Source organism: Scomber scombrus, chromosome 6 (genome assembly GCF_963691925.1).
Source record: "Scomber scombrus chromosome 6, fScoSco1.1, whole genome shotgun sequence".
Taxonomy (NCBI): domain Eukaryota; kingdom Metazoa; phylum Chordata; class Actinopteri; order Scombriformes; family Scombridae; genus Scomber; species Scomber scombrus.
In genome coordinates, this window is record NC_084975.1 from 32,029,299 (window position 1) to 32,055,927 (window position 26,629).

Below are 26,629 nucleotides of genomic sequence, written 5' to 3' on the forward strand. Positions count from 1 at the left end.
CCTGGTTAGCTGACCTAAGGGCTCTGGAGGGCTGATGAAATATAATAAGGTCAGACAGGTATTCTGGGGCCAGCCCATTCAGAGACTTAAAAACAAATAAAAGAATCTTAAAATCAATCCTGAACCTAACCGGAAGCCAGTGAAGAGAAGAGAGCACCGGAGTTATGTGCTCGTGTTTCTTTGTCCCAGTTAAGAGACGAGCTGCTGCATTCTGAACCAGCTGCAGGCGGTTAAGCTCTCACTGGTCAATGCCGACATACAGGGAGTTGCAGTAGTCTAAGCGAGATGTAATAAAAGCATGGATAACTTTTTCAAGGTCTTTCTGGCTTACATATGATTTAACTTTGGCTAGAAGCCTCAGCTGAAAAAAGCTAGACTTGACCACTGAGCTGACCTGTTTATCTAATTTAAAAGCACCATCAATAATAACGCCAAGATGGCGTATGATCCTATGTAAGGTGTTAGTGGGCCAAGGGAGCTGGCAAAGACCTGAACCAGGTCAGGGCGACCGAACAGGACAACCTCTGTTTTGTTTTCATTTAATTTTAAGAAGTTTAAAATTGTGTGTGTGTGTGTGTGTGTGTGTGTGTGTGTGTGTGTGTGTGTGTGTGCTTGCAACAGGTACAAAGTACATACCAAATAACAAAGTCATGCCCACAGAAAGTTGAAAGGCTCACTCCTTCCCTCTACAACAGTACACACCTATATCAAGTGAATGACGTATAAGAACTAGCATTACAGCAACACTCAGCCCTCACACATGTTCAGTCACTGTCACAGGAGCAGTCAGACAGCAGCTTGAGTTTGACAGTTGATCAGCCAACATGTCTCTGAAACTAGGAGGCAACATTTTAGTGACTGGGAGCAACAGAGGTATCGGCTTGGAGCTGGTTAAACAGCTCGCAGAGAAGACAGGACAGGACACTCACATCTATGCCTGCTGCAGGGAGCCTGAGGGAGCCAGCGCTAAGGTGAGACAGTTACATACAAATATTTCTCATTGTTTTCAGAGCCTGTAGAGATTATTAAACTTTTAAAGAATTCTAATGAATCACTGTTAAGTCAAATGGGGATCCAATACTGCCATTGCCATTATACCAATAATATTAATTATAACATCGACATCTATAACATTGCTTCTAGGGCTGGGCATCATTTAAAAAATGACCATACCAGTACCAATCCAAGTACCCTTAAAGTGATACTGATACCAATAATCAGCACGTCTTTCAACATCCGAGCCAAAGCTTAAGCTGAATGTAAAGATTGTCCCCACTGAGCAAGTTAAGTACATATGGGTGTAACTTTGAACACTATCATGATCTAAGCATACTGAAAGAGCTCTGAGTAACATAGAAGGAGGTCTCTCAGTGAATGAATTATTATCAAAATTAACTTTTTTATTTATCTTGTAAACATTTTTTACAGCACGCCACATATTCTCTAATTTAGTATTATGGTTTGTATTAGAGTGGCAGATTCTAAATCTGTAGTCAGAAGTCAAATTCTAGATGTTGTGTTTTGAGACACTGAATTCAGAACATCCAGCTCACTACCATGAAATGAGGGAAGAAACTATGACTGCTCTAATAAATAACACTGGATGTCTTAACTCTCTGTTTCTCCTCCTCTCAGGAACTGCGAGACCTCAGCACTCAGCATGCCGGAAAGATCACACTGATCAAGCTAGGTAAGCACAACACATCCTCATATGTCTGTGTACATGCTTAAACATTCACTTACAGAATTGGAATATATTATATGTCCTTTTTATGGATGGTTCAACATGTCTGGGTGTCATTAGGTGTGCTTGATTAAACATACTGATTTGAATCTCCAAGTGTTAATATATTAACAATGCTAGTGTTTGATGACAGCACCATCAGGGTTAAACTCTAAACTGTCACGTATAAAATATTCTCACTTGCTTTGTGAGAGTTTTCCATCCTTTGTTATTGTGAATATTCCTCAGTGAAAGTTTGTTCCTTTTCTATATATTGGCTCTTTTCTATTTATATATTGTCATTTTATATTATTTTCAGGATAGTTAATACAATTTATGAAGATACTAAAGGCAGAGATTCCTAATTAAATCTCTGTGACTTGCAATAACAGGTCCCCTTTCTGTTTTTCTATTAATCCTTGCAGGGGAGCAAATATTTGCGATTTCTATCCTGTTTGCTACTTGTCTGTTTACTCTCATTGAATGTGAGATCCAGACTCACTAATTCACTAGCTTCTTGTATATCTCTTCTTAAAACTTTTCTCTTTGTAAAAGCTTTTGAATATGTTTGATGTATGTTTTTATTTATCTGATTTTATTCATTTTATATTCTCCACTTTCTTTTATGTGCTTTGTCTGGTTTTAGTTGATTTTTTGTAAAGCAATTTGTAACATTGTAAAGAAAAGTGCCATATAAATAATAATAAATAAAGGGATACATTTTTTGCAATTAGAGTTGTGGGGAGATTCAATAATAACCAATTGAATCTGTATGGTCTGAAGGATGGGTCCAGGCTGGCTTCTGCAAAGACTTATGAGAACGTCTGCTCTTCATCAGCAGATGCAGCATCCAAAAAACTAAAATACTTAACACCCCAAAATGCAAATACACAGCATCTATGTGAACATCTGTGTTTGTGTATGTCCACCTGCAGACACATCAGATGAGGCCAGTATCTCTGCTGCTGTCAAAGCTGTGAGTAAGCAGATTGGGGCTGGTGGGTTGAACCTCCTCATCAACAATGCTGCTATCAACAAACCAGCTGCACCAGCGCCACTATCTGTCACTGGGAAGAAGGACATGATGGACGTGTATGAAACCAATGTGGTTGGACCATTTCTCCTGGCAAAGGCTAGTTTGTCTCACTCCTCACTGAGCTTACAGTGTATGTAATGTGTAAGCACACAGACAGAAATGGATATTAGCATTCCACAAAATTGACTGTTAAATAAGGAAAGTACTTTCAGGAAAAGAGAGAACGTCATGTCTGGTGCTGACAAGCATCATGTACTGTATCTATGTCACTGCTGAGTGTTACTGTTCTCCATGTGGACAGTGGATCAAGTAGTAATGAGAAAAAATCCAAAAAAGAGAAGACCAGAAGCAATGTCTATACAGCTGCCCACTCGTATAGGGACTGAATGGCTCGCAGCAGCGACCCTGATACCCCATACTCCTGCAACACCTCCCATAGGGTCCCCCGAAGGACACGGTCGTAAGCCTTCTCCAAGTCCACAAAGCACATGTAGACTGGATGAGCGAACTCCCATGTCCATTCCAGTAACCCTGCAAGGGTGAAAAGCTGGTCTACTGTTCCACGGACAGTATGGAATCTGCATTGTTCCTTCTAAATCAGAGGTTTGACAATCGTCCGAAGCTTAGTAGTTTGATCCCCCGATAGTTGGAACACACCCTTTTTAAAAATGGGGATCACCATCCCAGTCTGCCAGTCATGGGCACTGTCCCCGACCTCCATGCAACAAGAGGCGTGTCAACCATGACAGCCCCAAAATGTCCAGAGCCTTCAGCATCTCAGGGCGAATCTCATCTGCCCCTGGCACCTTGCCACTGAGGAGCTGTTAACTATCTACTACTACTTTAACTATCTCAGTGACCCCTGCCAGGGATATGAATGAAGATCCCCACTGATCATCCAGCTCTGCCTCCTCTACAGAGGACATGTTGGCCGGGTTTAGGAGTTCCTCAAAGTGCTCCTTCCACCGCCCGACAATATCCCTAGTCAAGGTCAGCAGTTCTCCGGCAATGCTGAAAACAGCCTGAGCTAAGCCCTGTTTCCCCTTACTGAGTTGCCTGACGGTTTGCCAGAACTTCTTCGAGGCCGTCCGATAGTCCTTCTCCATGGTCTCACCAAACTCCTCCTAAACTCGGATTTTTGCTTCAGCAACTGCCCGAGCCGCTGCATTCTTGGCCTTCCAGTACCTGTCTGCTGCTTCCAGAGACCCCTGGGTCAGCCAGGACCCAAAGGCCTCTTTCTTCAGCTTGACGGCCTCCTTTACCAACGGTGTCCACCACTGGGTTCTCCGATTGCCGCCCCAACAGGCACCGACGATCTTCAGGCCGCAACTCTGAGCAGCCGCCTCCACAACTGAGGTCTTGAACATAGTCCACTCGGACTCCATGTTCTCACCCTGCCCAGGAGTGCAGGAGAAATTCCTCCGGGTTAGGGTTAGGGTTAGGGTTACTTGTTTAGGCTTCCCAGGTCTGTCCGGCAGCCTTCCCCACCACCTGATCCAACTCATCACCAGGTGGTGATCAGTTGACAGCTCTGCTTCTCTCTCCCTCTTAGTGTCCAAAACATACGGCCGCAGATCAGATAATACAACAAAAAAGTCGATCATCGAACTTTGGCCTAAGCTGCTCTTGTACCACGAACACTTATGAACACCCTTATGGTCGAACATGGTGTTTGTTATGCCCAATCCGTGGCTAGCACAGAAGTCCAACAACAACTCACTGCTCGGGTTCAGATCAGGCAGTCCGTTCCTCCCAATCACCCCCTTCCAGGTTTCTCCATTATTGCCCACGCAGGCGTTGAAGTCTCCTAGCAGAACTATGGACTCTCCAGGCCGCACCCCTTCCAGGGCTTCTCCCAGCGAGTCCAAGAAGGCTGGGTACTCTGAACTGCTGTTCAGTGCATATGCACAAACAACAGTCAGAGCCTTTCCCCCAGCAACACGAAGTCGCAGGGAGTCGACCCTTTCGCTCCGCAGGGAGAACTCCAACACAAACACAACACCTTCTAATATAATTATTATAATATACTCAGATACTATAATGTATAAGAAGTAGAAAAATGTACAAACACACACCAGTGTCCAGACTCTACCTCTACTTGGAGTGTACTTTATCACTAGTAAGTTAAATATAACCTCTCTCTCTCTCTCTCCAGGTGTTTCTTCAACTCCTCCAGACGGCAGCAGAGAGTGAAAATGACAGAGGTAATTATATTTTCTGTCATGCTGTCCTTGAAACAATTAAAGGATGCTTGTGGTTTCATGCTCCATTGTGCTGTACTGTTATGCACAGCTTTCTTGCATACTGTATGTGCTGCATTGTGCTGCAATACCCAAAACAACTATGGGTAGGTTTCACTGACAGCTGTATATGAGTAACAAAACAGTTTATAAAACTAGGATAAAACAGGGAAACATTGCTGTTTTGGGTTTTTTTCTTTCCGTGTTATTATTATCACATCCTGCTCATTTGTGACTGATTGAAAAATCAGTGGGGTTAACCCTAACCCTATAGCCTGATACAGAGACAGCTGATTGGATACATAACAGTTAAACTTGAAAAACAGGAGTTGAGGAAGAGAGGAAGGCTGTGGTCAATCTACCTTACTAAATGATGGTAACCTTTTTGAAGATATCTACACATAACAATCAATTCTGCCCATAACCATGATGGTAGAGCATAGCTGTTATATTTGATACCAGGGTTTGTTGTACCTTTTGTACCCATGTCCAGTATAAATCTCTGGTTTAGCAGCGATATTTGTGCAATTGCAGTTGGGAGTCCACAGCTGACGTTACATTAACACCAAATAAAGTTGCGTTCTCAGCTAGTTTCAATCTCTCGTTCTTGCTCAAGTACTGTACTTCTGAGAAAGAAATAAAATATATTACCACAGCTGGTTTGGTTGTTGCTTTGTGCCCCACACTAAAAGCACTGGAAACTGTTTTCACTGGATCTGAGACACTGACGACAAGAACTGATAGATGTCTAAAAATTCATAAAGAGACTGAATGTAAAAGAGAAAGAAAAGCTACGTTAAAACGCTCTGCACTCTGGTCCCATGTTGTTAGATGCAGTATTATCAAACGCAGTCAAATGCTTAGAAGGCAGCTATGTTAGCCTCTGGACCACAAATGCACACAGAGGCAGAACTGTTGATGTAATCTGATGAGTTACATTACAAATGGGGATTAAAATGGTCTTCCGACTGTAGGTCTTGGGAACTTAAACTGTTGCTATGTTGGTCTAGCTGGCCTAGCTGTTCTCCCTGGTCTCTATGGTGTAATGGCCCATTCACACACATTCATACACTGATGACATGGGCTACCACAGAGGGTACCAACCTAGTCATCAGAGAGAAACTAACATTCACACACCGCTGGCGCAGCCATCAGGAGCAATTTGGCGTTAAGTATGTTGCCAAAGGACACATTGACATGTGAACTGGAGGAGCCGGGAATAAAACCGCTCTACATCCTGAGCTGATCAAATAACTCAAATCCAGTCAACCATGTATCATCATCCAAAGCTTAACTGGCACAATTCCTGGCATATGATATACAAGAGATAAAATAGCCACTGCAGAGACTTTAAAATTGGTGTGATGTGTGCTCTTGGGGATTTGAATGCTACACATACAATATGTAACCTGTTTGTCTTGTTTTGAGGTTTGAGGGGAGGTTTTTGTAGTGACTTTGAGAAAAACCTCAGTAATAGGCACTTGTGGACACTTAGGTACCAATCTAGTCTCACATAAATTGGTTGGATGTCTATTTATTTGCTGAAGGGGAAACTCTAACCCTAACCCTAACCCTAACAACCAAAGCAACAATGACTGATTCAAGTGTTTCCTTTAGCATGAACAGCAGAGCAAAAGGAGTTTGCTGTTGCAAATGTGCTACATGCTGCTGTTCCTGCTATATGGACTAACTGGCCTTTATCTCAGAATAGTGTGTTCAGTGACAATAATTACTAATGATGGCATAACTCAACCCTCCATACCTCTAATTGTACAACAGATAAAAAGACAGAATATAGACATATTTCTTGAAGTCGTTTCTTGAGGCCTGTTAAAACATGCAAATTCACAACAGTGACATGTTAATTACAGTTTTAATCATTGTCTATGTGTTTCTGTCTGTATCTCAGGTGGTGACATGTCCTGCAGGAGGTCAGCCATCATCAACATCTCCACCCTCTTCTCATCCATAGAGAAATGTCCAGAGACCTTCACTGTAGCACCGGTGTACCCTTATAGAATAAGCAAGGTACTGTTGACTCACTGAAGATCCAAATTTTATACTCTAGGTGTCTTATATAGGGACTATTTAAAATAATATCACTTCAACACAACCTTTTTGTCAATCTGGAAGAAAATTACAGAGATTCTAATCCTGCTTTCCAGCAACCAAGTTACAATTTAAAGTCTCATCACAGTCAGGGCCAAATTAAATCTATATAAGACCCTGTTTGTCCTACTCTCTAAAACACTGCTGAGTCTCAGCAGTCTCAGTCCATCCATCCATCCATCTTCTTTCCGCTTATCCGGGGTCGGGTCGCGGGGGCAGCAGCCTAAGCAGGGAAACCCAGACTTCCCTCTCCCCAGCCACTTCGTCCAGCTCTTCCCGGGGGATCCCGAGGCGTTCCCAGGCCAGCCGAGAGACATAGTCTCTCCAGCGTGTCCTGGGTCTTCCCCGGGGTCTCCTACCGGTGGGACGTGCCCTGAACACCTCACCCGGGAGGCGTCCGGGAGGCATCCTAACTAGATGCCCGAGCCACCTCATCTGGCTCTTCTCAACGCGGAGGAGCAGCGGGTCTACTCCGAGCTCCTCCTGGATGACCGAGCTTCTCACCCTATCTCTAAGGGAGAGCCCAGCCACCCTACGGAGGAAGCTCATTTCGGCCGCTTGTACCCGCGATCTCGTTCTTTCGGTCACTACCCAAAGCTCATGACCATAGGTGAGGGTAGGAACGAAGATCGACTGGTAAATCGAGAGCTTCGCCTTTCGGCTCAGCTCCCTCTTCACCACGACGGATCTGTGCAGAGCCCGCATTACTGCAGACGCCGCACCGATCCGCCTGTCGATCTCCCGCTCCATCCTTCCCTCACTCGTGAACAAGATCCCGAGGTACTTCGGTAATTTCCTTAAACAGCTGGTCTCTAGTGTTAATTTACATTTGGTGCTCTGCTGAGTAATTCTGGCAGCAGAACAGTGATGACATGATGAAGCATAGTTATCTTTTAAATAACCAAACATGGTATTTTTTGTGAAATTAGCATCCAAACTAAATCAGAGCTTGTGATAAAGCTTGAAAAAAAAATCATATGTTTAATGGTTTAATTCAACAAAATGATATAAACAGTCTCATTTCAAGTTGATCTCTGTACATGGTCCACCCACACAGGTGTGTCTTCCTGTTATTGTGTGTGTTTACACACTGTGATTTACTGACATCTTCCTGACTCTCCTGTTTGTTCTGTTGCACCTGTTCGGCCAGGACAGCTCTCACCTTTATCATTAGTACGATCACACACTGAGCTTAGAGATCAGCACATATAGCAGGAGAAGCACAAGTACATAATCACATGTATCACATAGCACATGTACCAGCTGCAGCCCTGAAGTGACACGCCTACTGTATACAAAGGGCAGCTAATATTTTCTCAACACAACTCCTGTCAGAAGACATGACAGCTGTTTTTACAGGCTGAGCAGTATTTCTTACAACTAGTAAGCTGATCTTAATGTGTAAAATCAGTGGAGCTATATTCTCTGATGTATCATACCTGCTATTTTGGGTTCACTGCTACTTCAGATCATCTCGCAGGCTCATGCTTGTCATACCAAAAAAAAAAAAAAAAAAACCCCTGGCTCAACATTAAGAAATTCAGAAAACCATATCCTCATGTCTGTTACCATAAAGAATGACAGGGCATTGAGTGTAATGGTTGATGAATTAATTTAAAAGTTGAAACAAACAAAGCTTTCGTCTTCTCTTCTGTTGGTCACCAGGCGGGACTGAACATGCTGACTCGCTGTCAGGCAGAGAATTTCAAAGGACACAACATACTGGTGACAGCCATCCATCCTGGCTGGGTCCGCACTGACATGGGAGGTGAAATGGTGAGCTGATGAAGAGTTTAAAAAGAAGTTCTGAACACATACAGCACAAGACAAAGTACATTTTGGCTATATAGTGAGATGGGTTGCAGGCTGAATGGTGGACAGACAGAGGTAATCGGGTGGTTATGATCCTGAGAGCAGAGGAAAATGTATGTTTGTACACAAGGCATATATAGAACTCAAGGAAAGAAGTCAAAATTGCACAAACACTACACAGCAGAGAGTATATGACTACTACTGCAGCTGACTGAAGAAAGTGACTAGGAGTGGCTGCTGATCTGAGGAAGATATACTGTCTGGCTGATGAGATGATGGACAGCAGGTGTGCTGATTAGAGCAGGTGCTGTGCATCAGCAGTAATCAGAGAGAAGCCAGAGGAAAGAGGAGCCATGTCTGTCACTCACTCACTCAAACACATCAGGAGACAAATGGTACAAATGATGTAATATCATATCTTCATATACTCTATTATTCCCCCACTATAATACACCTGTACTTAAGTCCTGCCTTGAAAGAGTACTCCACTAAATTTAACTTTTAACATAATGGTTTAAAACAAATGATCCAAATCAATGATTTTATTATTCCATGCATTCTTCTCTTGTGTCAATACGAGGCTCCTACATTATCTACAATGCAAATGACATCATCACTTGAGATCATTTGATCAGATTTCACATAGCTGTCTATGTAGATGTGATTTTTGAGTAAGAAAGAATCAATATTCACAGAAACATTTCATGTGTCTCACTGCACTTCATTTTTCTATCCACTTTTTCCGTCTAGGCACCTTTGAACACCCATGACAGTGTGCTGGGCATGCTCGGTGTGATGTCATCACTCAGCAGCAAAGATAGTGGGATGCTTGTGGACTGGGAGGGTAACAGAATCCCATGGTAGCAGTCACCATGACAACCACATGGGGACCCACAATCTGATGAGTGCCTTGGATTATTCCCACTCGTTGTTTTTTTAAATATTTTCTTTTACTTTTGCCAAAAAAATGTAATAAGGAAAACGCCTTTATGTCATATTGAAGGGGATATCTACTGTACACCAAGAGGTTGTTTAAATCATAAACACATTTATTAACCTGTGTTTGTTTTTATAATTACTGAATGAAACTTGATTTATTGAGCTGAACTGAAGAATAAATCTTGAGAATAAATGAACTGAAGAATAAATCTTTCATAAATCTTGAGATGACTTTTGTTGTGATTTGGCGCTATATAAATAAAGATTGATTGATTGATTACATTTACATGAACAACATATTTTAAATGAAATAAACTGATTTGTGTCTCCTGGTCCAGCAGTGATGATCACTGCATGTCTGCTGAACAGAGACAGCAGTCCAGACATACTCCAAATGACAGACTTCTTGGTCCATTCCAGAGGGGTCACGCCTGAATCCTTCAGCCTGTACAGGTGGCAGGAAACTCCACTGAGCACTGAAATATAATTTAACCAACTTTGGAATTACTTACTGTAGGAATGCTGTATTCTTATCTGACAGTTCACACTGTCATTCTTTGGTTACTACTACCCTCTAGAGGCCAGTTGTGGAAATTACACATTATAACACTAAATCAGTAAGCTTCACTTCAAGTGTTTAATTAAACTTGTGGTTTCACAGTGGTAACAACCTTAGAATACACAGTTCTGTCTGCTAAATTATTATTGTTTTAATGTTATTATGTTCATCTCTATTAAAATGATTACACACATTATGCCATAGTTTGATATGTGACTTTAAGGACCAATGCAGGACTATTCCCTCTCTTACTGAATCAGTTATTACAATACAATCAGATGTGATAGGACTCTAGGACTATGGGTCAAACTACACTGTATTCTGCATTATAAGGCTCTGGTTTGTAATGTAAATTAAATGAAAGATTACGGTCTAGACCTGATCTATGTGAAAGTGCCTTGAGATCATTTTTGATGTGATATGGTGCTACAGAATATAAATAAAGATTGATTGATTGATAATGCAGGCTTTCTGTTCCCATTCACATGCAGATATTGCTCCATTTCCTGTATGTGAGGCTCCAGTTACTGAGGACACTGAGGTCATGTCCTCATCATGTGATTTTAATGTTCTGATAAGGAGTTCACTCTTTACAGTTACACATTTTGTGGTTTTTAGGCTGATTTTGAAACAATTTAAGTGGATTATTTGGCAAAATGCTAAAGTTTATTCTTTACTTCATTCTTTTAGAGGGTCTAGTCAAGAATTCAATCACTCATGGCATCAGTATGTCTCAGTTCCTGGCTATGGCCCTGCTTGTAAGCATGCCTGTCAACCTTGACACATCTCTGATTCTCTCTGGTGGCCTGTTAAAAGCACGGTGGTACAGTAGTATGTCTCGCCATGTGTCAAATGCAATTAAGAATACATTCTAGATTGGTAACATGAAAATGTGACTAAATGCCTCTAAAGACTGAAAGGTGTTGCTTAGAGTGATGAACCCCCACAGAATTATCAGCATACCTGCAGTTCCCCTCAGCTCTATGAAGCCTCTTTGTTGTTTTTCAGCCACACCTTTACTGTTCTGGTGCAATCACACAACTCTCATGAACCCAGTGTACACTACCCCATCTTGTAGAAATTGTGTTCGTATAGATGAAACTGAATCAGCAAATATGTTCTGAAGAAAAAAAAAACACCAGAATTTTTTCTCTCAACACAATAAGAAAATGGTAATTAATGTATGTCGAACAGTTGAGTAAAATGTGAATGCACAACGTTTTTCTTTTTTTTCTGCCAAACGTCTTCCATTACAATAATCACTGATAGTAATACAGTAGTGCTTGATTTATTTAAAAAAAAATGTTGCATGTGAAAATAAACAGTGATTGTGTTCGTCATTGCAGCATACTTGCAAAAACAATTCAGTAGTACATGAACATGAACTAACCACACAGCTGGTGAACATAGTGGAGCATTTAGCAACTGAAAAGCCAGATTTTTTCAGGAGGTGGTTAACAGCAAAACAGAGAGGTGTGAATATTGGACTTAAATCAAGGGTTATGTTTACAGCTTGTTGTGCTGCCCCCAACTGGCCAAAACATATGAATGCAGCTTTGGTGTAAATGTTAAAAGTCAGTGAGTTAACTTTTTTTTTTTTCTCCTTTCCTTCCTCTAGTTGCAGCAGAAGGTATTTTTAAGAACTTTGAGAACTAAGAGAAGTTTCAGTGATAATCAGAATCTTTGGGATTAAGATGCTGTGTGTAAACACATAACATGTAAGGTTTTTATCAGATGTTCTAGTATATTTATATATACCTTTCTGGTACAAGGGTGGCACGGTGGTGCAGTGGTTAGCACTGTTGCCTCACAGCAAGAGGGTTCTGGCCTCGGACCTGCTTGCCAGCTGGGGCCCTTCTGTGTGGAGTTTACATGTTCTCCTTGCGCCTGTGTGAGTTCCCCCAGGTACTCACCCCACAGACCAAAAACATGCAGGTTAGATGAACTGGTCGCTCTAAATTACCCGTAGGTGTGAGTGTGAGTGTGAAGGGTTGTCTGTCTAATCTATGTTAGCCCTGTGATGGACTGGTGACCTGTCCAGTGTGTACCCTGTCTCTCTCCAGCCCCACCCGCAAACCTCTAGAGGATAAGTGGTTTGGAAATGAATTTCTGATAGAGTTGATGTATCTAACACCACTATTCCATCCTTGTTTTACTGTCCCGACTCTTACAAACAGACCATATCAGTATAAGAGAAAAGAAGAAAAGCAGGTTTAATTTCATTTGTTGTCCTTTAACCTTTTACACTCCTTTTCTCAAATACATGCCTCTTACAAAACAACCTACGCATGGTTTTCCAAAAAATCCCCCAAAAAAACCAAAACCAAAAATAAAGCAAATGCAATGACACAGAGATCATCTTTAATAACTGTTGTACTGGAACTGTACAGTTCTGTGGACATGGTTCGGATGCAGTGTTTCCTGCAACAGGACAGAGGACAATGTGCTGCCTGCACTGACATCAACTCATCGAGTCACATCAAACACAGAGGCAACATGTAGAGATAGCTGTCCGTTTGTCATCAGGTGAAGTTTAGAAATGGTTGTGTGCTCCAGTGTTTTGCTTTTTTTTTTTTTGGAAAGTGTGCCTTTGTCAGGGATGGAGAAGAGCATAGAAGTACTACAACATACAGTCATACATATCATCTGGAATTTACACATCCATAACAATATTGATACAAGGATCAGGAATCAGAGCCATAATTATACGGTATAGCAATAATAATAATAATAATAACAATTATTGATATTGTCTAAAAACTACACTTATGCTTTCATCGTTTCTTTCTTCAAATAAAAAAGGACCATATATTTATATTTATATACTGGAAGTTCTTAAGTCTCTTTTCTTTCTGGTTTTCTGGCTAAATAGGTAACTTAAATATTTACAATGATTATTTTACAACCATTGGCCCAGCCCACTGAAGATAGAATGTTTGTTTGTCTAGAATAAAAAGCGCACTGAGGAAGGAAGGGTGAGAGAGGAATGGTCCCAGTGGAAGGTGAGGTAGGGTCTGGAGAGGGAGAAGAGGAAGGGAGCAGAGGATGGATGTGAGGTCAGTGTCCCCGGTCCCAGACAGAGCAGGCAGGGTCCCAGACCCCCAGGATCTAGGGCTGCACATGGATTCCCCATGTTACATTTCAGGAGCCGATTGGGGAACCTGGCCCTGTCCTGGCACACGGGGGGGGGGGGTGTCCAACCTCACACTGGAAGGGTTTACGGGGTTTCCTGAAGCTCTCTGTGCTCCAGGGGTCTCCAGGTCCTCCTGCTCAGTGCTGCTACGGCGTACAGGGTCTACCACCCTGTGTTCCAGGGAGGATTTACTGCCCTGTGCTCCTGGGCATCTGAGTTTGTGTCACTGTTTGGTTCTATTCATCCTCCCTCCTCACCTCCCTACATCACCAGCAGCTGTCCCAGCACCATCCTGAACTGCTGCGTACACCCTGCCAGCTCCCTCACCCTCTCAGTCATCTCCCTGGCGGCTCCGGGCGAAGGATACTGCAGCGCTGCAGTCTTCGTGCTGATCACAATGTCTTTGAGTTTTTCACAAAGGGTGTTGCTGCTCTGGGCCACCCGGGCCCTCACATCGGGCGACTTGGCCTGGCGGGACAGCGTGTCGCCGATGAACACCAGCTTGTGTGCGCTGAGGATGACGAACTTGCTGTGCGCCACAAAGATCTTGGGTGGCTGGTTGGAGTTGACGGAGGTGAAGAAAGCATCGATGGCATTGGTCACCGTGGTGACGTTCTGCTCGCACTGCTCCTGGTAGAAGAGGAGGAGCTGGCGGTCGCCGTTGCACAGTTTGGAAGAGGAGGGGCCTCCCGAGCCGTTCTGGGCAAGCTGGTTGACCTGAGGGTGGTGCTGAGGCGGGACCCAGCCCGTCATGTCGTTGTTGATGGGTCGGCTGACTTCCTGCTCTAGCCGCTCAAACTGTTTTATCTGGTGAGAAAGGAGGAGGAGGAGACGGTTAATCACAGTTTTGCTCGAGGTTTTAATTAAGTCAGAACATGATTGAAGATAAGACTCACACACCAAATTACATCTTACAAGATCAGCTTTTCTTTCCGATTGAATCAACTATTTCAGCCCACACAGATAGTGAATTTAGATGGTAATGAGACTCACTAGTTCATCTTGACTGCTACAGATAGTGAAACAGTTCCTTTACGTTCATCTGGTTTGGCTGCAGTTGTTACCATGTTACAGCAAGAAGCTTCACGAGCAGCAGCTAGATCATTATTTATCTCACGCTTTGCTTCTAAGGCTGCCTACAGGCCACACTGTCCTGATAAGTAAAGCTAGAGGCTGTATGTAACACTGCCAGTGTAAAAAAAACAAAACAAATATGTGTCATTTCCCTGCAAGTGTGTGTGCACAGCCTAGGAAATAAATGTTCCAATTTATTTAGAACAGTTTGAAATATGGCTTAAATGGCTACACACACACACACACACACACACACACACACACACACACACACACACACACACACACACACACACACACACACACATACACATACACATACACATACACACACACACGCACATACGTACCTGTTGCTGTTCCAGTTGTGTCTTGTTGTGTCTGATAATGTTTCCTTTCTCCAGCAGCTGTTTTTGGTTCTTCTCAAACTCTTCCTTCCCCTGATAAGACACACATCAACACAGACACACACATGTTACACCTCATGTACACACTGACATTGTTTATTTAAATTATCATTTTGTGTATGGAAAAGTAGAAATATCACGTTACATATGTCTCCCTCTAGTGGTGACCCAATGGAACTGCAGTCACATTGATAGAACTTGCAATATGTCTTCACTTACACATTTCTTGCACTAACACACACACACACACACACACACACACACACACACACACACACACACACACACACACACACACACACAAACAGACACACACACACACACACACACACACACACACACACACACACACACACACACACACACACACACACACACACACACACACACACACACACACACACACTTTCTCTCCCCTGCATATAAACTGACTGAAACCCTGCACATACACACACACTAAAATATGTGCTGACTCTTCACAGGTTCATATTCTCATCCATCATGGCTATGATGAGACAGAGAGTGTGTGTGCTCTGTGAGGATCATCATGACCCCATACCTACAGCTGAGACTTACCAGAGGATTGTGGGCAAGTTTCATTTACAAAAATCACAAATTTTGCAGTGTCAGCAGTTAATGGATCCAAAACAATTATAAAATATGAATACAGCTGTCAACGATGTGCCAAAGCTCACACTACTCTATGACACTCCAACCTCCTGAGCATTCTCTAGCATTAAGTTGTGGTTCTAAGAGTTGTGGTTGTGGTTGTGTATCTAAAGCTCTGCTGGGGAGCAGACTGACTAACTTTATATAAAGAGTATTGTTTGTGTACCTGTAGATGTACATAGTCGTAGTCCTCCATCCAGCCTTCCTCTGTGGTCTCATACGGCCTGTCCACACCTTCCTCTTCCTCTGCAGCTGAAAACTTTGGCGGAGACGGGAGAGGCCGCGACTGAATGTTCACCCTGTCCCCTCCCTGATAGCTCCCGCTTCCTGATCCTGTCATGTGACCACTGATCTCCCCTGGGATTGGAGGAAGGGGCAGCTGCTGCTGTTGCCGGTTGTTCCGTTTAAACAGCAGCGAGGCGTTACCGTGGAGAAAGGAGGCGAGCTGTTTGGCGTCGTCTGGGATGCCGCGCGCCGTCATGATTAGTCGATCTAAGTCATCCCCACCTGGTGGCGGTGCTGTGAGCTCTGTGTGCGACCAGGATATGGCGTCTAAGCTCTGACTGTGTCGAATCAAGCTCTGGAAGACCTCCTCCATCTTCCCAACTTGACGGCCCAGTTTGGTCTGCAGAGAGCGGTCTGTGGCCTGGGCGGCATTTGCCACAGCGCCCCGGGCGAATTCTAGGAAGTCTCGGACTGAGGCGCGCACACGATCAGCAGCCTGGTGAATGGCTGAGAGATTTCCCTCCAGGTGGGCAGGACTCCGCCAGTTGCCTGTAATGAAGGACATCATGAGGGAGACGCTGGACTCAACAGCTTGCTGAAGGCGAGACAGGCGCTCCATGGCCTGCTCCAGGTCCAAGATGAGAGGTTTCCCAGAAATAGAGCCAGTGGTGGGATGTGAGGAGGAAGACGAGGTGTCGCGGACAGGAACCATGTCTAAAGAGGAAGCAGAGTGGTTGCTCCGTGTGCTCCCTGTGCTCGAGGCAGACAGCCGCTTGAAGGACATGGTCAGCTCCTCACTGGTGGACTGGGCATCACGGACAACCTGACAAAAGACACATCATCAATTAAATAATGTACTTGTGTGTAATGTAAGATTACAGCTGGAAGTAAGACAACTTTGGGCCATTTTCAAACTTATAGCTGTTCTGCTTTGGTCTGAATCAGTGGATGACTTGGTAAACTTGGCTCAGTTCATTTTCACACAGAAAAAAATTGAACCAAAATACATTACTAAACACCAAAGAAGGAAATCCAGGTGAAGCTCCTATCTGCCTAAATATCAAGAAGACAATATGCAGGTTGGCCCTTGAACTGCTAATCTCTCATCCACATGCCAGCATGCACAGAGCAACTGGTTACAGGAGCTGTTTAGCTCAAACTCCTTGTAGTTCGGTCAGATTGAGGTCAGATTACAATCCCACCACAAACAAACAGCTCCAGACTGGATGACCTCAATAACAAGATCAGCTAATATTACCAGTTCCCTCTTTTTGTTACTATACTTCCACCACAGCTCAACAGGGAAACACAAAAAAGGGGAATTTGATGCTAAAAAGACTGTAAATGTGTCAGATATCACTTGATATGACTAACTCACACTGATGAATAGAATAGAAGCCGATCATCTACTTTTAAATGACTGTGTGTGGACACACTGTGGATTTTGTCCTCCATCACTTCCATTGAAAGCACATTAGAAGGAGAAAAACATCTTTCACTGCCATCAGAAGGAATGAATTTAGGAATAATGTCAACTATCAAGCTAGTCATCAGGCTAAACCCAGACAGAGAGTAGATGACAGCAGTAAAGTTAGTGAGACAACTGGATTTACTCAGGAGACACCGGAATGACTTGACACTGTGTGTGAGTCAACCATTACAGGCCAGTATAAACAGGTTAACAGTGTCTTTTCTGGTAACCTCACAATAGACAAAAACAAGACCTGGAACCATGGTAACTGCACACATCAAACATGGCAATAGCTGCTTTCTTATAAACCAAGTTCATGGTTCAATGACAAAAACTAGACTATAATGTCCTCTGTTTTTGCTGACTAAAACTAGACATACAGTACCAGTCAAACATTTGGACACACCTTCCTTCACATTAACTTGAATGAAAAAGTCTGCCAAACTTTTGACTGGTACTGTATATCTGTACTGGACACTAACATACACAATGATATCATTTTAGTGGCAAACTGGCAAAGTGCTCCTTTAACTCTCCTACCTGTGGTGGGACATCGTAGATGTAGTGGTCTCCCCTGTCTCCTCCTCTCTCCTCTCTTTCCCGGGGGAAGTCGTAGACATCCTGGGCGGTGTGTCCTCCAGTCCGCAGGCTGGCAGGGATGTCGTAGATCTCCTGGGCGGCCTGGCTGACTCCGGCCCTGTCGCATCGGAAGCGTTTGTCTGTCAGGATGGGGGGCGGGACGTCGTACACGTCCTCGGGGATCGGTGGCTCGTCGTCGTCTTCGTCATTGAGGTTGTTGTGCAGGTACTGGCCAGGAGGGACGGGGACCTGGGGCTTGAGTTTAGCAAAGTGGGGGGGTACATCGTAGGTCTCCTCTCTGATTGGCTGACCATCAGGGACGTCTTTACTAACAGACGGGGGGAAGTCATATACCTAAAGAAGGAAAGGGAGAAAAATATCCTCTATTACATAAAGCATGTCATTATATTGTTCTTTTTTTTTTTACATTAATGTGTACTGTATGACATAAGACAGTAAATTGAGGCAGTCTGAAAGAGGGAAAAAGGAAACGAGAAAGGGAAAAAAAGAAAAGTTGAACTTTTTAATTTGCTGAGTAAGAAGAAACTCAAACACAGAGTCACTGCCAGCTCTCTGGGCCTTTTGCCATGAACAGTTTTGTCGACCGGCCCTGGCTCTCATGATGTTTGGAATAATGTCAGCTCTCTTTGAACAAGCTGAAGAAGCTTTATGTATACCTGATCAGTCTTAATCACACTATAACACCAGGTAAACTCTGCAGTTTCACAGTGAAATGTGGTGCAGATATGATTTAATTGATTCAAAAACAAACAGGCTGTTTTATCTGCAGGGACATGATCACTATCATTTTTATTACAACATGCTGCTTACGTTTTGTAAATCTCAAGGCTACTTTGGAGGATACAAAATGTCAAGTAAGGCAAATGAACTGGAACATGTTACGCTACAACTTCTGATGTGCTCTGGTGAAGGCCTGCACTTCATCAGTTTATCAAACAACCACAGCAAGCTTCTCTAGTCGTCTACCACAACCTGAAAAAAGCACTGTTTTGACTGTTACAGACACTGATAATTAACATTTATAAAAAGAGCAAGTTTTTGTAATCCCCTTAAATTCAACCCCCTATACCCTCCATACCAAAGCCCCCCAAACTCTAGAGCTGAGCCGAGAATAGAATCCCCTGTGTCAGCTGGTGCTGAGACCTCCCCCCCCCCCCCCCCCATACACTCTGAACAGTCTCACACCAACACTGCTTTCCAAACCCCAATCAAAATACACCAAATTATACAACAATGTGAAGAAAGCTATCTGGAACATTGGAAAGAAGAAACTAGAAGCCATAGAAGATCAGAATGTTATCTGGCCTAAAAAAGGAATGAATTGGCAGAATATCTTTCTGCTGTCAGAGATAGAAAGCAGAGACGGACCCTGAACTTGCACAGGCTCAGTAACCATGAACTGGCAATTAACAAAAGACGACACAAATAATCATGGCAACCGAAAGAAAACAGACTATGTGGCTGAGACGGGACAGTTCAACTCTGTGATTTCAGATTTCAAAGAGATTAATGAGCTCCTTAAATTAAAAATACTTCGAGGAGTATTTTTAATTTGTCCAGCATATCCCAAGGGACTGTGAAAACTCTGGGAACATCAATGGATACTTATCTGACAAATTTGATATGTCGTATTTCATAAATACATTAGAATGCACACAAAAGGTGATAAGATTCCCAAAATGAAGAGGTGTCTTGGTCTGGGCTCAACACCGATACCTATATTAATGCTGTAGACAGTATATGTGCAAAATGCCAGTATAAAGCTGCTATCACACACTGTGTGTCTGAACACACACACAGACAAGCAAAATCTTACCATTTGCTGTGTGGTCTTGTCTGGTCTTGGTGGGGTGTCATATATATCTTGACCACTAGAGGGCCCCTTCACCACCATGGGAGGAGTGTCATACACCTGAACACAGAGAAAAAGACAGACATTAGTAACATGTAGTTACACACACACACACACACACACACACACACACACACACACACACACACACACACACACACACACACACACGCACACACACACACAATCATTGTAATTACATGATATATCAGCGAGAGAACATCATACACACAGTTGTTTTATATTCATGAAGTGCTCAGTTAGGTAGACAGTCAGAATAGACAGCTCCTCCAACAACCATACTGTATGTGAGGATTCAATATACTAATCCTGCAGTAATGTATAAACGTGTGATTGTTGGTGCCAGATGTGGAGGTTGTTTCAAGCATCAGGAGCAGCTGCACTGCACTGGCTGTGGGAATGGTGACATAAAAACATGCAAACTGCATGATGCAGAACGGAAGCTGATGAATCACAAAACTAATGAATGAGAGAACAAAAGAAAACATGTACAGACAGATGATCCTTCACTTGTTTATTGCACGTGGATCTAAATCTACTCCCAGAATTTCCTCAAATTGTTGTTGTAGACTCTGAACTCATAAAAATGTGACACAGTGCTTATCAACACTTTTTTGGCAAATAGCGGGACACACCCGTATGTGACTTCTCAGCTCATAAAGTTAAAAACTGATGGAGTTCACTATGAAGTCATTTTCCTCTCTCTCTATTTTTTTTGCATGTGAGAACAAGCTGCTACAACTTACAGCAGGCAAATTTAAAGTTTCCAACAATCAAAAACATATTCTTCTTCTTGGATGTTGTTCTCTGTTCAGAATGATGCATGTGTAGAGTTTGTTTCCACACCTATGTGCTGAAGGAGGAAAGTCTTTGTGAGCTCACCTTACAGCTCATTTTAAGGCCTGTCTGTACGAGCATGGTTTGTGACATCACAACTAGTTTGGATGCCATTTTTAGAGCATTTAAATTAATCATAAAGCGTGTCCAGAGAGAAGCTTTAAATACCATCCTGAGCATCATTTGAATGCCACTGAATGTAACAAAGTGGCCACCAAGAGTCCATTCATTTACTCTATTAAAAACTAAAAATCTAAGTCTAAAATACAAGACCGTAAATAAAGATGTATATAGGCATGATTACACACACACACACACACATACACACACACACACACACACACACACACACACACACACACACACACACACACACACACACACACACACACACACACACACACACACACACACACACACACACACAGAGTAATAAAACAAGGTTTTAAATGGCTGAATGCATTATATGCCTTTGTCTGAGAGGAGAGGGAGTAATGGAGGAAAAGAAAGCAGCACAATATGATGAGCAGAGAAGAGGCAGAAAAGAGGACAGGTGCAGGGAGAGGATGAAAAGGAGTGTATATGGGGAAGGAAAGAGAGGAAAAGCAGGTAGAGGACAGAAGGAGAAAGGCATAGAACTACAAAGGGAGAGGAGAGGGGTGGAGAAAAGGCAATAAAGAGATAGGAACGGACGATAAAGAAAAGTGGAAGAAGAGGGAACAAATAAGAGACTGTATAAAAGACAAGGATGAGACGAGAGGAAAAAAAGGGAGAGTTGGGAAAATGGCAGAAAAGAGAAGAGTAAAAAGAAGGTTAGGAGGAAAGAAGCAGTCCCAGGAGTCTGAACCAGCAAAGTTTTGGTCTTATTGAAGAAATGTCAGTCCCTCATCTGTCCTTCAATCAACTGCTCCCTTCATTCGTTACTGTGTGTCTCTCACACACACTGGAATGATTCCTGTCACTGACTAACACACACACACACACACACACACACACACACACACACACACACACACACACACACACACACACACACACACACACACACACACACACAGACAGAGAGAGAGAGAGAGAGAGAGAGAGAGAGAGAGAGAGAGAGAGAGAGAGAGAGAGAGAGAGAGAGAGAGAGAGAGAGAGAGAGAGAGAGAGAGAGAGAAGGGAGGAACGAAATGAATCTGAATCTTACATTAATTGTATCTCATCTTAATATACAGTGCCTTTCTACATTTTGCAGTGGGACCTTGAATTCAAATTGATTTCATTGGCTGTTAACAGACTAACACAGCATCCATAGTTTACTTTGAAGGTATAAAATCATTTTTGTTATGAAATAAACAATAATTAAAACAAAAAAGCAGACATCTGGTGGATGCACAAGTATTCATCCCCCCTGAGTCAATACTTGCTAGAGCCACTTTTTGCTGCAATTACAGCAGCAAGTCTTTAGGGGTACATCTCTACCAGCTCTGAACATCCACGCTGCAGTTTTTACCCATTCTTCTTGGCTAAATAGCTCGAGCTCAGTCAGATTGGATGGAGAGCGTCTGCGAACTGCAATTTTCAAGTCTCGCCACAGATTCTCAATTGGATTGAGGTCTGGGGGCTTTGTACTCCTTCTCCACTTTATCCCTGACCTGTTTGGAGAGCTCATTATGTTGACATTGAGACTGATATGCAGATAATGATGTGACTTCTGAAGGCAATTGGTTACACTTGATCTTACGAATTCACAGCCAAGGTGGTGAATACATATGCACAACACTTCTCAGATTTTTATTTGTAATCCATGTAATATTTTTCCTCCACTTCAAAAACTGCAGACCAATACAATCCATTATACTGTGCACAAAAGTCCAGGGGGCAGTGGGATGAGAACTTATGTAAGGCACTGTATACTGTAATTAACTACGGTCATGTCAGTAAAGCAAATGTGAAAGAGAAACTGAGGTTGATAGAGAGACTATCACACAAAGAGAGAGAGAGAGATAATATGTTTTTTCCTCCTCAGTCCTGCAGGCTTCATGCCAGAAGTTGCCGCACATTGGAATTTTTCACATTACTGTGGAAATCTTCCCCTCAAAATTCATCTGTGTTTTCCCACAGCAATTATATACATAGCACTCTGCTCAATTGATCAAATTACTGACATTGTGAATCTCTTACCATAAAACATTAAAGACCAAACAACTAATCCATTCATCAAGAAAATAATCGGTAATTAAAATAATTGTTAGTTTATTCAGTTTACTGTATTAGGTTATTAATACAGGATGTTACTGTTGTAGCTGCTGGAGGTGGAGCTAGTTTACACTACTTTATATACAGTTAGCTAGTTTAGTCCAGTGGTTCCCAACCTAGGGGTGGGGCCCCTCCAAAGGGTCAGCAGATAAATGTGAGGGGTGGTGAGATGATTAATGGGAGAGGAAATAAGAAAAAACTAAGTTCTGATACACAAATGTGTTTTCAGTTTTTGGACTTTTTCTCTAATCTTTGATTTTTGCTGAAATATTGGATCATTTGAACATTTATTGAAATGAAAGCATGTGAGAAGTTTAGAGGGAAAAATCAGTATTTGGTGGAGCTGTTAACAACTCATAGACATCTGAAATGTGAGCCTGACTACACACTGCTTTTTGGTTTCATCTTTAACAATGTGTTGTATTTATAAAGCTTGTTATATTATCCATTGTGTCAAATCTGCATCTGAAAAGTAACTAAAGCTGTCAAATAAATGTAGTGGAGTAGAAAGTACAATATTTCCCTCTGAGATGTAGAAAGTACTACAGTAAAGTACTGGTACTTCAAAACTGTACTTGAGTACAGAACAGTAATTGGAATACCAGGACATGAGAGTGACACACTGACTGATACTGAAACAGAGTCCTCATTCATGTGCTTAATTACAGCTCAGCTTCTTCTGCCATGGTAGCTCAGATAGTCTGCTGTGAAAAAGACCAATAAGGTCATTGCAGGAAATGTGGTATCATATGATAATATTGGATCACGTGAGGAACTTTGACTTTTCATACATTAAATACACTCGATTAGCCAGGAAACGTTCTTATCTGGTTATTTGCATGTACTAAACTCAATTATCAGACATGTATCACAATATGAATATGTCATAAAATTAGTACTGTGATACAAGATGGTATCCATATTACCCACACCTAGATTTGAATGATATCCATGAATACACATGCGTGCTGATGTTTCAACAGCTGTGCATAGACAAATCTTACTCCATAAAGACACAAGTGTGAAGAGCTGTGTTCTGAAAGTAGCCTGTGTGTGTGTGTGTGTGTGTGTGAGATGACTTGTTATGGTCAGAGCCATCTACCATGAGGCATCTCCCACACAGCAGACATTTTGATGAAGTGCCTCGTGTTGCAGTGCGCTCATTCTTCACCTCTCAGATTGCCCACTTCAAAAAGCCCAGCAGCTACATCTGTTATTACAGCTACACATCTTCCTCCTGCTCTTCCTCATCTCTCCATCCTTCATTTTCCCATCATTCATTGTCATCTTGTTTTTCTTTGCGCCGCTTTCCTTCCTGTGCTCCTCCTCCACCTCCTTTTCCCTCTTCTTCCTCCTACAGCTCATTTTCTCCTCCTCTTCCTCTTCCTCCTCCTGTGACTCCGGCTCTCATTCTGCTGCAGTTGTTTGTGAGTGACCTTTCTTTTTTGGCTTGTCAGCATCAAGATTCTCTTCTATATACAGTTTGCCCATGTGTGTGTGTGTGTGTGTGTGTGTGTGTGTGTGTGTGTGTGTGTGTGTGTGTGTGTGCCTGCTTATTAAGCAGAAAACATTGTGTAGTTTGTGTAGACGTACGCAGGAATAGACTGACCTGGAATCAAGTGTAAAGACCCTACAGACACACACACACACAAACACACACACACATATACAGTACACACAAACATAAATAACCTTCCCTACAGTGGAAAAATACAGCTTCTTTTTGTCACCTCTGGACTGTCTTGCACACACACACACACACACACACACACACACACACACACACACACACACACACACACACACACACACACACACACACACACACACACACACACACACACACACACAGTGGCATATCTCACCTGTCTGTTGGTTATGAATGACCTCCACTAAAGATAGATCTAATATTTACAGAGGGAGAGGTTGAATATTACATCCCATCAAATATTCATATTGTGCAGATAGAGAGGTAACTTGGTGCTTGACAATATCTGTGTGTGTCTGTATTTTATAAGACACTTCCACAGATAATAATACAGTGTTCTGATGTGACACAAACACTTCTACATTTATAGATTTACAACACAGACTGTTAATACTGTACATCCACATCTACAGCTAGTGCACTACTACTTAGAATAAGCAATAGTGACTAATGATCTATAGTCTTTTATGATTACTTTCACTCTAAAAGGTACACTTTTAATATTAGGGTCAGAATCTAGAATATCAAGCAAAATGAAAATAGCTGTATCAAATGAAATCAGAGCATATGTTGTGTTTATCATTGGATTTCAGTCATTTTTGTGTTTAAAGGGGCATATTCTGCACATTTCTAGGACTATATTTATATTTTGGGGCTCTACTGGAATATCTTAGCATGATTAAAACTCCTTATTTATCATATACTGGGCCTTTATGTAGCTCCTCAGTTTAGCCTCTGTCTGAAACAGCCCATTTTAGCTCCTGTCTCTTTAAGGCCCCCCCCCCCCCCCCCCCCCCCCCCCCCCCCTACTGATGAGCCCACTCTGTTCTGTTTGGTCAGCTTCTGGAAGCTGCGTCACAAGCAACCCGGGAGGCTACTTACTACTCGTTCTCGTTCTTTACTTGAAATGTCAACTTCTCAAATCCATCGGCACGTTGGATCTGAGAGTGGACGATTTGAACAATGCACTGAAAAACCTTAGCAACAACCTTTGCAACCACGGCTACAGAGCGGACAGACATTTGTGGGCGTGCCTGACAAGCTGACGTCAGCTCGTCGACAAGGTAGGAAAAACTGCTCCAATGTCGCAGGAAGCGTTTCTACATACAGTACATTAACCTCAAGTTTTAGAACTTTGACCATGTTTAGTATCTGACATCAAAACACCCATAAAAAAGCATAATATGGTCCCTTATTATATAGTCATAAAGGAAAGTATTATGGTTGCATTTGAAGAATCACACACACACACACACACACACACACACACAGTGGTCTGACCTGTGTGTTGTACTGCTGGCGGGTGGGCGGCACGTCGTATATGTCCTGCTGGGTGGGAGGCTGATGTCTGGGCGGGACGTCGTACTCGTCCTGGTCTTGTTTGACTGTGTCGTACACGTACACCTGTCCAACCCGAGTAGGAACTACCACCTGGACACGGAGACGGAGAGGAGAGAGACAGGAGAGAGTCAGGACAGTGATGGCACTACAGTACAGATATCAGATTGAAGACGAGAGGATGGACATCAACCTGACATATTTGATCATCTTATCAACAGATACAGAAAAGCATTTCATATATTAACAGGAAAACATGGTGGAAAAAACAAAAGCTCCTGTGCTCTGAAAAAATGTTATTAAATCTGTATCTACTGAACTACGGCAAACTGTGGGGGTCACAATACCTATATACACAATACACAGACTCTTTCATCAAAGCCTGAGGCCAGAAAGCTAAAAGGCTTCATGATGTTTTCAGAGGAGTCATCTTTAAATGAGAATGTATTACTTCTTCACACTGAATGAACAGAGACTAAAGGTTGTTCGGTTCCATTAAAACACGCCGCTGACACACAGACACACACACAGGCAATAAAAACAGAGCAAGGGTCCTGTCATAGTTGTCGTGGGAACCAGGCTGCCCTATTGTGTGCCTGTTTAAACTCTGTATTATACTGTTTGACTGCAGAGTC

At 42.6% G+C, this 26,629-nt stretch overlaps 2 protein-coding genes across 2 annotated transcripts in view; one reads left to right on the plus strand and one right to left on the minus strand.

Moving 5' to 3' along the window:
* Positions 1-672: 672 nt before the first annotated feature.
* On the plus strand, positions 673-9,861 carry LOC133982126 (C-signal-like). The gene is made up of 7 exons (XM_062421050.1): positions 673-971; positions 1,636-1,690; positions 2,659-2,855; positions 4,915-4,963; positions 6,909-7,027; positions 8,774-8,884; positions 9,671-9,861. The coding sequence occupies exons 1-7, from the start codon at positions 825-827 to the stop codon at positions 9,782-9,784; spliced, it is 792 nt and encodes a 263-aa protein (XP_062277034.1). The 5' UTR covers positions 673-824; the 3' UTR covers positions 9,785-9,861.
* Positions 9,862-12,200: 2,339 nt separating this feature from the next.
* Positions 12,201-26,629, minus strand: part of bcar1 (BCAR1 scaffold protein, Cas family member) — a 50,607-nt gene continuing 36,178 nt past the window's right edge. The window contains exons 3-8 of the mRNA XM_062420236.1: positions 25,938-26,087; positions 19,814-19,909; positions 17,938-18,330; positions 15,868-16,749; positions 14,976-15,065; positions 12,201-14,358 (exon numbers count right to left, since the gene is read on the minus strand). Of these exons, the coding sequence (XP_062276220.1) occupies positions 13,813-14,358; positions 14,976-15,065; positions 15,868-16,749; positions 17,938-18,330; positions 19,814-19,909; positions 25,938-26,087 (2,157 nt within the window). The 3' untranslated portion in view covers positions 12,201-13,812. The remainder of the gene's footprint in view (positions 14,359-14,975; positions 15,066-15,867; positions 16,750-17,937; positions 18,331-19,813; positions 19,910-25,937; positions 26,088-26,629) is intronic.